Below are 15,014 nucleotides of genomic sequence, written 5' to 3'. Positions count from 1 at the left end.
AAATTGCTTAATCTAACCATATATGATGTTTTATTGTTTAGCCTTTCTTATTTTTATTTCTTTGGCTTTTGTCTTCTTGCGGATTTATATAAATTTTGCTATGAAATGCATTTGCTTATTTATGTTCGCTTGACAATTTTCTTTATAACTATTTATGGGGCATTGTTAGGCTTGTGATGCATAAAAACGCCTACTTTTGTGTATGGTGATTATTTAGCTGCTTGCCGAAAAATATATAAATTACGATCTAAAATACTAGGCTTTAAAATTTGATATTGTAAAAGATTAATATCATATTTTTTCTCTTTATCGATTTAATTTATTTTAATTTTATTATATTTAATTTAATTTCATTTAATAAATTTAATTTAATTTATTTATTTTAATTTATTTTATTTTAATTTAATTTAATAATAATTTAATTATACCCTGCGCCACACTATGGAACAGGGTATTATAAGTTAGTGCATATGTTTGTAACACCCAGAAGGAGACGAGATAGACACATGGTGTCTTTGGCAATAATGCTCAGGGTGGGTCCCTGAGTCGATATAACCATGTCCGTCTGTCTGTGAACATATTTTTGTGATCAAAGTCTAGGTCGCAATTTAAGTCCAATCGCCTTCAAATTTGGCACATGTTCCTAATTTTTGTCAGAATAGAACCCTATTGATTTTGGAAGAAATCGGTTCTGATTTAGATATAGCTCCCATATATATCTTTTGCCCGATATGCACTAATATGGACCCAACAGCCAGTGTTTTATACCGATTTGCTTGAAATTTTGTACAAACATAACACTTAGTCGTATAGTCAAGTGTGCAAAATTTGATTGAAATCGGTTCAGATTGAGATATAGCTCCCATATATATCTTTCGCCCGATATGGACTAATATGGCCCCAGAAGCCAGATTTTTGGCCGAATTTGGTTGAAATTATGCACTAGGAGTACAATTAGTAGTATAGTCAAGTGTGCAAAATTTGATTGAAATCGGTTCAGATTTAGATATAGCTCCCATATGGTCCTTATGGTCCTAAAAGCCAGAGTTTTGGCCCAATTTGATTGGAATTTTGTACAGGGAATAGATTTAGCATTGTAGCTATGCGTGCCAAATTTGGTTGAAATCGATTCAGATTTAGATATATCTTTCGCCCGATATGGACTAATATGGTCCTAGAAGCCAGAGTTTTGGCCCAATTTGTTTGAAATTTTGCACTAGGAGTGCAATTAGTAGTGCAGTTAAGTGTGCATTTGATTGAAATCGGTTCAGATTTAGATATAGCTCCCATATATATGTTTTTCTGATTTCGACAAAAATGGTCAAAACACCAACATTTTTCTTGTAAAATCGCCACTGCTTAGTCGAAAAATTGTAAAAATGACTCTAATTTTCCTAAACTTCTAATACATGTATATCGAGCGATAAATCATAAATAAACTTTTGCGAAGTTTCCTTAAAATTGCTTCAGATTTAAATGTTTCCCATATTTTTTTTACTAACATTGTGTTCCACCCTAGTGCATTAGCCGACTTAAAATTTTAGTCTATAGATTTTGTAGAAGTCTATCAAATTCTGTCCAGATCGAGTGATATTTAAATGTATGTATTTGGGACAAACCTTTATATATAGCCCCCAACACATTTGACGGATGTGATATGGTATCGAAAATTTAGATCTACAAAGTGGTGCAGGGTATAATATAGTCGCCCCCGTCCGACTTTAGACTTTCCTTACTTGTTTAATTTAATAATTTAATTTAATTTAACCAATTTGTTCACTAAAATTCTTCCAGTTTCGTAAATTAGTCCATGTATCTTTGCACTATATGTTCAATATTCAAGCAATGATAAAGTTGCACTTCTCCGCTGGAAATGTTCTTGCGTGCAATTTAAAATCAAAATTTATTTCTTTCATAATTCATTGCCCTTTTTAATATTGAATTTCAAAGAACTTTCAAGACATACTTTACATCCCTATGAAAGTAGAGAAGAATTACTTCCTGGAAATGAAAAAAATGTTTGTAAACTAGTTACAAAAAACCATTATTTGCCACATGCATTAAGAGTTTGAATAAAACTACAAACGAAGAAAATATCCTCCCTACTATTGGAAAGACCTCTTGCCAATGGCATTACATTTAAGGGCTCATATTTCATTGGATGGCCATAAAAACGCCTTTTATGCCATATAATGTCAAATAGGATTTGTATTCTATTGAAGAAATTAGTACTAATATTTGTTTAATAGATAGAATTTCAATGGTCTCATTGTTTCCCAAGCCATTGTCTTTATTTCACAAATAACAAAATCATTCATATGAGGATGGTCTTGGGCGATATCTGTTTTGATTTTATTTTCTACTTGTTGTATATGTCTAACTGCAACGTTTGGCATTCTCTTCATTATGTGCTAATACTAATAGTTATTGTTTTAACAATGATACTGATATTCAATAGATTTTCTATGTAACTCCCATCTTTTCTATCTGTTATAAACAAAAACAAAAATCCTTTGTGTAATATCAAACAAATGTCTGAAATGGCAAGACAGACAGACAGACAGACAGTTATCCAACCCTAAAGATAGGCTTTTCCCTCCATATCTCTACTTGGATATTTTCATTCAATTAAAAACGGACAAACAGATACTTGTAACATATCTTTTGATTTTAGCCAAAGAAGAGTAAAGTCAATATTAATTTATGGCGTTCTTTTTGTTTCTCTGGGCCACACTTAAGTGTTAAGTGTCTTTTCAGTTAAGTAAAGTACGTCAATGGTCATACACAGCTCTCCACTCCATCCCCCTCCCCCTTCTTCTTCTTTAGTACTTTTTGTGCAGAAAATATAATAATCAGTAAATTAAGCAAACACTCTTGAAAAGTGAACTGGAAATCTTTGCTTAATTGTTATTATTTTTCGGACTAGTATTTGTTGTGTGCTTTTAGGCGTTTATTTATTTTATTCAACTGTGTTGATTTTAACGTTGATGATGGTGTCTTTCATTTCTGTTATTACTGAATCTTATTTACGTAAATATTTATTCAAAGTAATAACCAAAGGCTTTTAGAATCTCTTTGGGGATAAGTTTGTTTTTTGTTGGACACCTGACAACGAAAGTATTGGGTTTTGTGTGAAGATATTAAGCATCAAGTTTTTTCGATTTATTCTTTGGAGACCATACAAAATTTTTGAAGTGATGGAATAATTAAATTTAGCAAAAATAAATTAAATTAAACTAAATTTAATTATGATAATAATTTCATGTATTACAATAAATAACCTTTCCTTCACCTCTTGGCAAATATATTTTTTATCATATGTATGAAATTTCTTATTTGTTTTTCTTATAGATTTTATTACTGTTCTGTGTTTCTATACCATCAACATTATACGATGTCTAAATGCAATTACTTAAGTATTATTAAAAGTACATTAAACTCAGTTCATGGTCGGTCTTATTAAAATATGTGTATAAGACTCCATAGTAATGTCTGAGTAGAACAACACTCATTATAGGTAGTTTTGTCAGTCTGGCTGCTTGCTACCGATTCCGATGCCAACTATCAACATTATTGCATCCTTCTTGAATTGGACGAAATTGGTTTTTATTGTTTTCGTTTTTATTTTTCTGGTTCATTCCATGCTTACCTTTGGTCTCAATGTGTTGGTTCTATACGAGAATCCATATATAGTATATATTTGACGTTGGCGGTGGCGATGACAGGTTTGGTCGCAATGGAGCAATTGATTACAATCCGAATGTAATGTTTTATGGCTCTTATTTCGTGCACACATGACTTACCGTCACCAGAGAGTGCGTAATTTTATTGTGTCTACATATATATGAAGCTATCAGGGAGTAAATTGACTTAATTCAATGGACTGTTTTTGTTTGGCTTTGTTGGGTAAAAATGTAATTTGGCTGGAAAAGTTTGTCCTTTTGTAGACAAGAATTCTATAAAAAATAAACTTATTTAAACAACCTTCTACTTTTCACTTTCATCATATTTATACATAAAATATTTTTTGAGGAAATTAGGTAGACGATATTTTAATTTATTTTAGAAATATTTTATTTACAAATATTTTTTTTTTTGGTCAAATATTTAATTATTATATTCAAACATTCTTATTTGTGGTAACAATATTTTGTGAATTGTAACTAATTTGATACAACAAATTCCGAATTTACAAACGTGACCAAGTTAGTTTCATAATACCTAAAAAATCTTACAAACATAAATTTCAAATTAAATATTTTTTTTCAATTAATATTTTGAATGAAGACTTTTCTTTTCTGAGAAACGAAATTTTAGGCAAAAAAGTTTTCTTTTGACACAAAAAAATTTTCTTTAAAATGGAATATCATTCTTCCTTATTTAGGATTTATTGCTCTTAGAGAAAAAACGTTACATTAAAGGAAAATTTCGTTCCGGAGGAATGTATCTTTTCTTTGCCTGTACTAATATATTTATTTAAGATTATTTTTAAATAAATAGAATTTCGGAAACAGGTTTTAAAATACATATACATAACAATCTTAAAAATTTTTTTTTTTGGTTCAAATATTTAATGTTTGTATACAAAAATGTTTGTTTTTGTTTGAAAATATTTGTGATTAAAAAACATATTTCGGAATTTCTTCAATTTACTAAAATTACCACAGCGGATTCCCATTCAATACAAAAAAATTAAATAAATTATGTTTATAGCGATTTGTTTTCTTGGAAGATATACTTTTTATACCCTGCGCCACACTGTGGAACAGGGTATTATAAGTTAGTGCATATGTTTGTAACACCCAGAAGGAGACGAGATAGACACATGGTGTCTTTGGCAATAATGCTCAGGGTGGGTCCCTGAGTCGATATAACCATATCCGTCTGTCCGTCTGTCTGTGAACACATTTTTGTGATCAAAGTCTAGGTCGCAATTTAAGTCCAATCGCCTTCAAATTTGGCACATGTTCCTAATTTGGGTCAGAATTGATTTTGGAAGAAATCGGTTCAGATTTAGATATAGCTCCCATATATATCTTTCGCCCGATATGGACTTATATGGCCCCAGAAGCCAGATTTTTGGCCGAATGTGGTTGAAATTTTGCACTAGGAGTACAATTAGTGGTATAGTCAAGTGTGCCAAATTTGGTTGAAATCGGTTCATATTTAGATACAGCTCCCATATAAAGCTTTCGCCCGATTTACACTCATATGACCACAGAAGCCAATTTTTTGCTCCGATTTAGTTGAAATTTTGTACAGGGAGTAGAATTAGCATTGTAGCTATGCGTGCCAAATTTGGTTAAAATCGGTTCTGATTTAGATATAGCTGACATATATAGCTTTCGCCCGATTTACACTCATATGATCACAGAGGCCAATTTTTTGCTTGATTTAGTTGAAATTTTGCACAGGGAGTATAAGTAGCATTGTAGCCATGCGTGCCAAATTTGGTTAAAATCGGTTCAGATTTAGATATAGCTCCCATATATAGCTTTCGCCCGATTTACACTCATATGATCACAGAGGCCAATTTGTTGCTTCGATTTAGTTGAAATTTTGCACAGGGAGTAGAATTAGCATTGTAGCTATGCGTGCCAAATTTGGTTGAAATCGGTTCAGATTTAGATATATCTCCCATATATAGCTTTCGCCCGATTTACACTCATATGACCACAGAGGCCAATTTTTAACTCCGATTTAGTTGAAATTTTGCACAGAGAGTAGAATTAGCATTGTTGCTATGCGTGCCAAATTTGGTTGAAATCGGTTCAGATTTAGATATAACTCCCATATATATGTTTTTCTGATTTCGACAAAAATGGTCAAAATACCAACATTTTCCTTGTTAAATCGACACTTCTTAGTCGAAAAGTTGTAAAAATGACTCTAATTTTCATAAACTTCTAATACATATATATCAAGCGATAAATCATAAATAAACTTTGGGAAGTTTCCTTAAAATTGCTTCAGATTTAAATGTTTCCCATATTTTTTTTTACTAAAATTGTGTTCCACCCTAGTGCATTAGCCAACTTTAATTTTGAGTCTATAGATTTTGTAAAAGTCTATCAAATTCTGTCCAATTCGAGTGATATTTAAATGTATGTATTTGGGACAAACCTTTATATATAGCACCCAACACATTTGACGGATGTGATATGGTATCGAAAATTTAGATCTACAAAGTGGTGCGGCCCCGCCCGACTTTAGACTTTCCATACTTGTTTTGCTAACATTTTGTTCCACCCCAGGGCATTGGCCGACTTAATTTTTTAGTCTACAGAAGTCTAACAAATTTTGTGCAGATCGAGTCAGATTTGAATATATGTGTATATGGGAACATAAACCTTTATATATAGCACGCAATAAATTTGAAGGATTTCAGATGGTATCGAAAATGTAGATCCACAAAGTGGTGCAGGGTATAATATAGTCGGCCCCGCCCGACTTTAGGCTTTCCTTACTTGTTTTATTTATAAACTGTATTTTTCTTGAGTGAAAGTTTTAATATACATATATTGTTATATCCAAATATTTAATATTTGTATCCAAACATTTATATTTTTGGTTTGCCATATTTAAACAATCGTTATAAACAAAAGCTGTTTCGATTTTTTTTTCTAATTTACAAAAATTTACATTATTGCTTCTGATAAATTAAAAGAAAAAAACCTTTTTTTTCTTGGACGATATATATTTTTTTTTAATTTCTGAAATGTTTTTTTGTATGAGTAAATTTACAATTTGTTTAACATTTTTCTTTGGGTGTTCAGATCCTTATTTTGTATTGTTATATTTCTTATTTTTCTTTCGTCTGTTTTGTTCTGCTTATTTTCAATTTACGTATATTCATTTACTAAATAATTCAAATGGTCATAGAAAAAGAACTTTCACATGTCTGCTGCAATGCCACACAAAAGAAAGTTACACGAACCTCGTATTATATTTTTTTTCATGCCTTAAATGATATCATGTTATCTTTAAGTATTTACGGTAAGTTCAAGCTAAAGGTTACATACTTCAGTACGATTGTGGATGTCTGAAAGGTTAGCAATACTTGAAGGTATTACAAAAAATAAAAATTTTTTTATGATTCATAGAAATGTTGGTAGAACTTTGGGTTAATTTTAAGTGGAGTGTACTATACCTCTTAAAGTATTTTTTTATTAAGTTTTAATTTTAATGTTTTATTTAAAATAAATATTTAGATAATTAAAAAATATATATTACTTTTTTTCAAACCATGATACACCTGTGAGACAATGTTGTGTCATCTTTTTCAAATTTTGAGGCGCTTTTTAGATACAATTACCAAAGAAAATCATGTCTTCTCAAATGGTCAGCACTTTTCTCATGGTTTCAAGCTATACACCTGGGTCAGCCTAAAAATATGCAAACCCTAAAAATATTGCAAACAGAGGTAGTTCCCCAAAATAGAGAACTTAACTCAATATCATATTTTTTTGTCGAAATATTTTTGATTATAACAAAATAAAATTCGATGGAAATAAAATTTTTTTGTTTTTATTTTTACTCTATAAGAGAGTAAGAGAGTACGAATAATACTGCACAGTTTCGTATCCTTGTCAAGTTCTCTCTGTATAGTCAAAAATGATCGTGTTGGTAAGTAGATATTTAATTTTGATATCGATCCTCATACAAAAAAAAAAAAAACAGAAATACAGAAATCAAATCAAAATGTAATTTTTACTTTTGCATAAATATTCAATTTTTCTTACAAAAAACACACTTTTAATAATAATCGATTTTGACTGGGCTTCTCGGTCTGGCAAAGGAATAACCATCTGCGATGTTCACCTCTATTGAATTGGTGGAAGTTGCATTGAATGCCTGAATTGAATATAACTTTAGCTTATTACACGCCATACTTAGTTGAGCATGCAATACATATGTAAAAGATATGAAATCTAAAGGATACAGCAGCCTTATGGCCCAGGACTCTTTTTGTGCTGGTGCTTATTCTCTACATGTTCCTTGCCAGAAAAAACCAGGCGGCCACTTCATTGAGTATTGTTTTCTCCGTATGTTAGCATGTGGCACGTTTTCATTTTATGCTTCATTTATTGGCGCCGCCGATATATTATTAAAAAAATGAAAACCAAAAACAAGAGAAAATTGGAATATAAAGCGAAAGTAGTTGCTGTCCCAAGACGGCTTCGGAGAACCAATAAGACAGTAATGGGAAAAAACGTGAAAATAACTAAATTTAGGTTTATACATACCTTGAATAAAACAAAATGAACTTTTACCTCGGTCGTTTGCTCTCAAAGGATTCATTTTGTATGAGTAGTGTAATCCTTTTTTGATGGTGTATAACACCCTGAATATCCTTTCTTCATATTGGTTTTCTGCATATTCGGCTGTCAATGTCCTATTTTTTTGGTCACACTTATTTGTGAGTTCTTTTGTTTTATGTATATCCTTTTTTCTCTACATGCTTATATTTTGTCTATTTCTAATAAATATTTTGTTTTTCTTTTATTTATTGCAGATTGAAGACGAAGGTAATCATGGCAATGATGAGACTAGACTTTTCATTCTATCTTCTCTGGCTCAATCTCAAAAGAGCCGTGTTGCTTGTATTTTGTGTGAAGAACCTATGTTGGTATTCGATCGTTATCCTTTGGTCGATGGCTCGTTTTTCTTGAGTCCTAAGCAGCATTCAACAGATTGTATTGAGGTAAGTTGAATATATTTTGTTCTCCTTTTTTATGTGTTTTAATATAAAAATAACGTGTTAATATATTTATAGACAATTTATTATTATTATTTTTTTATAGAAATTGCAAAACTTTTCGAAACAAATAAAATGGCAATCAAATTATCTAAAGAAAAAAAAACATTGACAAAATTTCTCTAAAGAAATAAATTTGCGATAAAATTTTCTATAGAAATAAAATTTCGATGAAATTTTCTATACAAATAAAATTTCGATGAAATTTTCTTTGGAAATAAAATTTCGATGAAATTTTCTATACAAATAAAATTTCGATGAAATTTTCTTTGGAAATAAAATTATTTTTTTATAGAAATAAAATGTTGACGAAATTTTTCTATAGAAATACAATTTCGTAAAATTCTCTATAGAAATAAAATTTGTTCGAAATTTTCTATAAAAGTAAAATTTTGAAGAAATTATCTATATAAAAGAGATTTCAAAATTTATTTTCTATAGACATAAAATTTTTACAAAATTTTCTATAGAAATAATATTTTGTTGAAATTTGCAATAGAAATAAAATTTGTACAAAATTTTCTATAGAAATAAAATTTCGAGGAAATTTGCTATAGAAATAAAATTTCTACGAAATTTTTTATATAAATATAATTTCGAGGAAATTTTCTATATATAAATAAAAGTTCGAGGAAATTTTCGATAGAAATACAATTTTTACGAATTTTTTTATAAAAATAAATTTGGAAAAAAATTCGAAGAACTTTTCTATAAAAATAAAATGTCTATGAAATTTTCTATAGAAATACAATTTCATAGCAAAATAAAATTTCTATGAAATTTTCTTTGGAATTAAAATTTCGACGAATTTTGATGAAATTTCTATAGAAAAAAATTTGAAGAAGTTTTCTATATAAATACAATTTCTCAAAAAAATAAAATTTTGACGAAATTTTCTATAAAAATATTATTTGAAAAATATTCGAAGACATTTTCTATAGAAATAAAATTTCGAGGAAATATTTTATAGAAATAAAATATCGATGGAATTTGTAATAAGAATAAAATTTCGACGAAATTTTCAACAGAAATAAAATTTTAACGAAATTTACAACAAAAATAATATTTCTATGAAATTTTCTATGGACATAAAATTTCGACGAAATTTTCTATGAGGAAATTTTCAACAGAAATAATATTTCTACGAAATTTTCTATGGAAATAAAATTTCGTGGAAATTTTCAATAGAAATAATATTTCTACGAAATTTTCTATGGAAATAAAACTTCGAGGAAATGTTCATATAAATAAACGTTCGAGTAAATTTTCTAAATATTCGAAGAAAATCTCTATAGAAATAAAATTTTGAAGACATTTTCTATAGAAATAAAATTTCGAGGAAATATTCTATAGAAATAAAATATCGATGTAATGTTTAATAGAAATAAAATTTCAACGAAATTTTCAACAGGAATAATATTTCTACGAAATTTTCAACAGAAATAATATTTCTACGAAATTTTCAACAGAAATAATAATTCTACGAAATTTTCTATGGAAATAAAATTTCGAAAAAATTTGCTATAGAAATAAAATTTCGACGAAATTTTCTATATAAATCTAATTTTCTATAAAAATTAATTTTCAAAAAAATTCAAAGAACTTTTCTATAAAAATAAAATTATGCAATTTTCTATAGAAATAAACTTTCATAGCAAAATAAAATTTCTTTGAAATTTTCTTTGGAACTAAAATGTCGACTAATTTTGATTAAATTTCTATAGAAAAAAAATTAAGAAGTTTTCTTTATAAATACAATTTCTCAAAGAAATAAAATTTTGACGAAATTTTCTATAAAAATAAAATTTGGGAAATATTCGAAAAAATTCCCTATAGAAATAAATTTTTGAAGACATTTTCTATAGAATAAAATTTCGAGGAAATATTCTATCGAAATAAAATATCGATGGACTTTTTAATAGAATAAAATTTCAACCACATTTTCAACAGAAATAAGATTTTGACGAAATTTTCAACAGAAATACTATTTCTACGAAATTTTCTATGGAAATAAAATTTCGAGGAAATGTTCATATAAATAAAAGTTCGAGTAAATTTTCTATATAAATAGAATTTCGCGGAAATTTTCTATAGAAATAAAATTTCGAGGAAATTTTCGATAGAAATAAAAGTTCGAGGAAAGTTTCTATATAAATAAAATTTCGATAGCAATAAAATTTTCTATAAAAATAAAATTTTTAAAAAATTCGAAGAATTTTTCTATAAAAATAAAATGTCTATAAAATTTTCTATAGAAATAAAATGTCTATGAAATATTCTATAGAAATAAAATTTCATAGCATAGAACTAAAATTTCGACAAATTTTGGTAAATTTTCTATAGGAAAAAAATATGAAGAAGTTTTCTATATAAATAAAATTTCTAATAGAAATAAAATTTTGACTAAATTTTCTATAGAAATAAAATTTTGAAGAAATTTTTTACATAAATACAATTTTGGAGAAAAATTTTCTATAGAAATAAAATTTCGACGAAATTTTCTACAGAAATAAAATTTTGGCGAAAATTTCTATAAAAATATTTCTATGAAATTTTCTATGGAAATAAAATTTCGAGGAAATTTTTTATGGAAATAAAATTTTGACGAAATTTCCTATAGAATAAAATGAAATTCTAAAGAAATTTTGTATATAAATACAATTTTGAAGAAATTTTATATATAAATAAAATTTCGAGGAAATATTCTATAGAAATAAAATATCGATGAAATTTTTAATAGTAATAAAATTTCTACGAAATTTTCCACAGAAATGAAATTTTGACGAAAATTTCTATAAAAATAATATTTCTACGAAATTTTCTATGGAAATAAAATTTCTGCGAAATTTTCTATGGAAATAAAATGTCTGCAAAATTTTCTATGGAAATAAAATTTCTGCAAAATTTTCTATGGAAATAAAATTTCGAGGAAATTTTCTGTTGAAAAAAATGTCTATGAAAATTTCTATAGAAATAAAATGTCTATGAAATTTTCTATAGAAATAAAATTTCTATAAAATTTTCTAAAATAAAATTTCGATAGAAATAAAATTTTCACGAAATTTTCTATAAAAATAAAATTTTGAAAAAATTCGAAAAATTTTTCTATAAAAATAAAATGTCTATGAAATTTTCTATAGAAATAAAATGTCTATGAAATTTTCTATAGAAATAAATTTCGACAAATTTTGGTAAATTTTCTATAGAAAAAATAAATTTGAAGAAGTTTTCTATATAAATAGAATTTCTAATAGAAATAAAATTTTGACAAAATTTTCTAAAAAATAAAATTTGGAAAAAATCGATAAAATTTTCTATAGAAATAAAATGTTGAAGAAATTTTCAACTTAAATACAATTTTTAAGATATTTTCTATAGAAATCAACTTTCGAGGAAATATTCCATAGAAATAAAATATCGATGCAATTTTTAATAGAAATAAAGTTTCGACAAAATTTTCTACAGAAATAAAATTTTGGCGAAAATTTCTATAATAATAATATTTCTATGAAATTTTCTATGGAAATAAAATTTCGACGAAATTTTCTATAGAAATAAAATTTCGACGAAATTTCCTATAGAATAAAATGAAATAAAATTTTCAAAAGAAATTTTCTACATAAATACAATTTTGAAAATAATTTGCTATAGAAATAAAATTTCGAGGAAATATTCCATAGAAAAAAAATATCGATGCAATTTTTTAAAGAAATAAAATTTCGACGATATTATCCAAAGAAACGAAATTTTGACAAAAAATCTATAAAAATAATATTTCTACGAAATTTTCTATAGAAATAAAATTTCGAGAAAATTTTCTATAGGAATAAAATTTCGACGAAATTTCCTATAGAATAAAATTAAATGAAATTTTGAAGAAATTTTGTACATAAATACAATTTTGAAGAAGTTTTTTATAGAAATAAAATTTCAAGGAAATATTCTATAAAAAAAAAACAAATTTCGATGAAATTTTTAATGGTAATAAAATTTCTACGAAATTTTCCACAGAAATGAAATTTTGACGAAAATTTCTATAAAAATAATATTTTTACGAAATTTTCTATGGAAATAACATTTCGAGGAAATATTCTATAGAAATAAAATTTTGAAGAAATTTTCAACATAAATAAAATTTCTACGAAATTTTCCATAGAAATAAAATTTTGATGAAATTGTCTATAGGAAATTTGTTTGATGAAATTTGCTGTAAAAAAAGTCCATAAATTTTTCAATGGATATAAAATTTGGATGAATATTTCTGTCTATGAGTTTTTCGACGAAATTTTCTATTGGATTTTTAATTTGGTGCCTATTTCTTCATACATTTTAAATGTGTGTATACCGACTTATGGTCTCTACATAAAGATGCTTTGGCTGTCTTTGCTAAGTAAAATATAACTTTCATAGTAACTTTGAAAATTATGGAGTTTTTGAATTTTTTCTTCCTCAACAATACATAATTCTTCAACAGACTTGTCACATAATTTATGAGAACAAACTGGTCTCATTTGTTTTTTGGTTCCTTTGCGAATATTTGCTTAAAATTGCATTTGTTTCCATGCCATCCTAGTTGTTGTTCCTTTTTATTGGCAACAAACAAACGGATATAACGGAAACAAAGTACAGGATACATTCTTGGCCTGCAGTATTGTGGCCAAGTCTGGATAGTTGTACACAGTACACACCTTTCCTTTTAGCCGTAAATCTTGTTTAGAGCTCAAAATATTTGTGGTTGTGTGTGCGTATATTTGTGTGTTCGGCTTTATTTCATTACCAACCCAGCGAAGATTGTCTTGGCTCATACATACACACATTGGCGTCCAAAAGGACAGATTGTGGTTGTGGTCTACCCTGGTCTGTCTGCGTTTTGTTATGGAACGCAATGAAATGCAATGTCAGTGCAATTTATGCAACATTTAAGCCACCATAATTATGCCAAAAAGCCAACGCTAATAATCAACGTTAAAGTCCCATTTCCTGCACCTTGATGCAATTTGTCCCCGCCCTCTTAAAAGTATACATGAGGATAGTAAAGGTGGATGCTGTGTTCATTCCTCGTTGTCTCATTTTTGCTTCCTTCATTCATCTCTGTTTGTGGGCCCATTCAGACCAATCCTGAGTTGTTCTTTCACAGACCATAAACGCTTTTAACTACTTTCCTAACTAAGTTAGCATTAATGGTAAACTTTTCGTAATTTTGGTGTGCCATGGAATTGAATGTGCATACGTTTAAAACTTCCAGTTTGATGCTGATAACTACGATGGTGGTGAGGTGATGATGCATAATTTTTTTGTAACTGACTAAGGTGGTAGTTGTACTGCAATTGCATTGAGTCTATATGATCGTCGTTGGGTCTCCTGCATTTCTTTTTTGCTGTAAATGATTATGTCTCCACTTTGAAGGAAGGCTTGCACATTCCATAATAATGCCAGACATAGTAAGACCTCATCCTTCGTTTGCTCTTGCCCTGGATATCTCCATCTGCAATTTTATACCTTGAGTGCAGAGAGCTGCATTTAATGTTTAACCCTAAAATGCAGTATTGTGTTGGTTAAAATGTTGCAAAGAAACTTTGTTTGATTACTTTAAGGCCGATGGTTTTCAGTGTCATTTAAGATTTCTCGTTGGCGTTAAAACCAGCGACAAATTTTACTAAGAGCTTCTCACGAATATAACTACACTGAAATCAGTTGGATTTAATTTTATATTCTCTTTCTTAAACCTATGCAAATTGACATTGACGAAAATTGAATGGTATTATGATATTATGGACCGTGGTGAATTTTATGGTCTCGAAGTAAAAGCAAATTTCCAAATTAAAAGATTGTGATAAACCTCTCAAATATTGTGATCTAGGACACGTGATTTAAAATTCTTTTGATTACCATCTCACGCATTGCAATTACAAAGGAAATTCTAATAGAGCTTGGATACCAAAAAAACGTATATGCTTAAAAGATCTACGATATGGAAAATATTGTATAAATAATAATTGTTTGCACACATCACGAATACTAAACTTTTCTTATGGGGCAATATGTTCACTACCATTTCCAATTTATAGAGTTTTAAAATCAATTAATTTATTCAGCCCAAATGACGCAAACCTAATATTACTCAAAATTATTATCACTCATACGCTACAATGGTAAATAAACAGTTTTGTTTATTGAATTAATTCAAAGCGTATTACATTTTGGAAAATAAACAATGGTTTTGCAAGGAGATCTATGGCTCTTCTTGATAAGAAAA

The 15,014-nt window shown here is 27.9% G+C and overlaps 1 protein-coding gene across 1 annotated transcript in view; it reads left to right on the top strand.

Moving 5' to 3' along the window:
- The window catches only part of heca (hdc homolog, cell cycle regulator), a 486,162-nt gene that overhangs the window by 466,722 nt on the left and 4,426 nt on the right, over positions 1-15,014 (top strand). The window contains exon 4 of the mRNA XM_075292781.1: positions 8,516-8,704. Coding sequence (XP_075148896.1) covers positions 8,516-8,704 — 189 coding nt within the window. The remainder of the gene's footprint in view (positions 1-8,515; positions 8,705-15,014) is intronic.

This window comes from Haematobia irritans, chromosome 1 (assembly GCF_050003625.1).
Source record: "Haematobia irritans isolate KBUSLIRL chromosome 1, ASM5000362v1, whole genome shotgun sequence".
In the NCBI taxonomy this organism is placed as follows: Eukaryota; Metazoa; Arthropoda; class Insecta; order Diptera; family Muscidae; genus Haematobia; species Haematobia irritans.
This window is presented reverse-complemented; position numbering and strand designations above follow the sequence as displayed.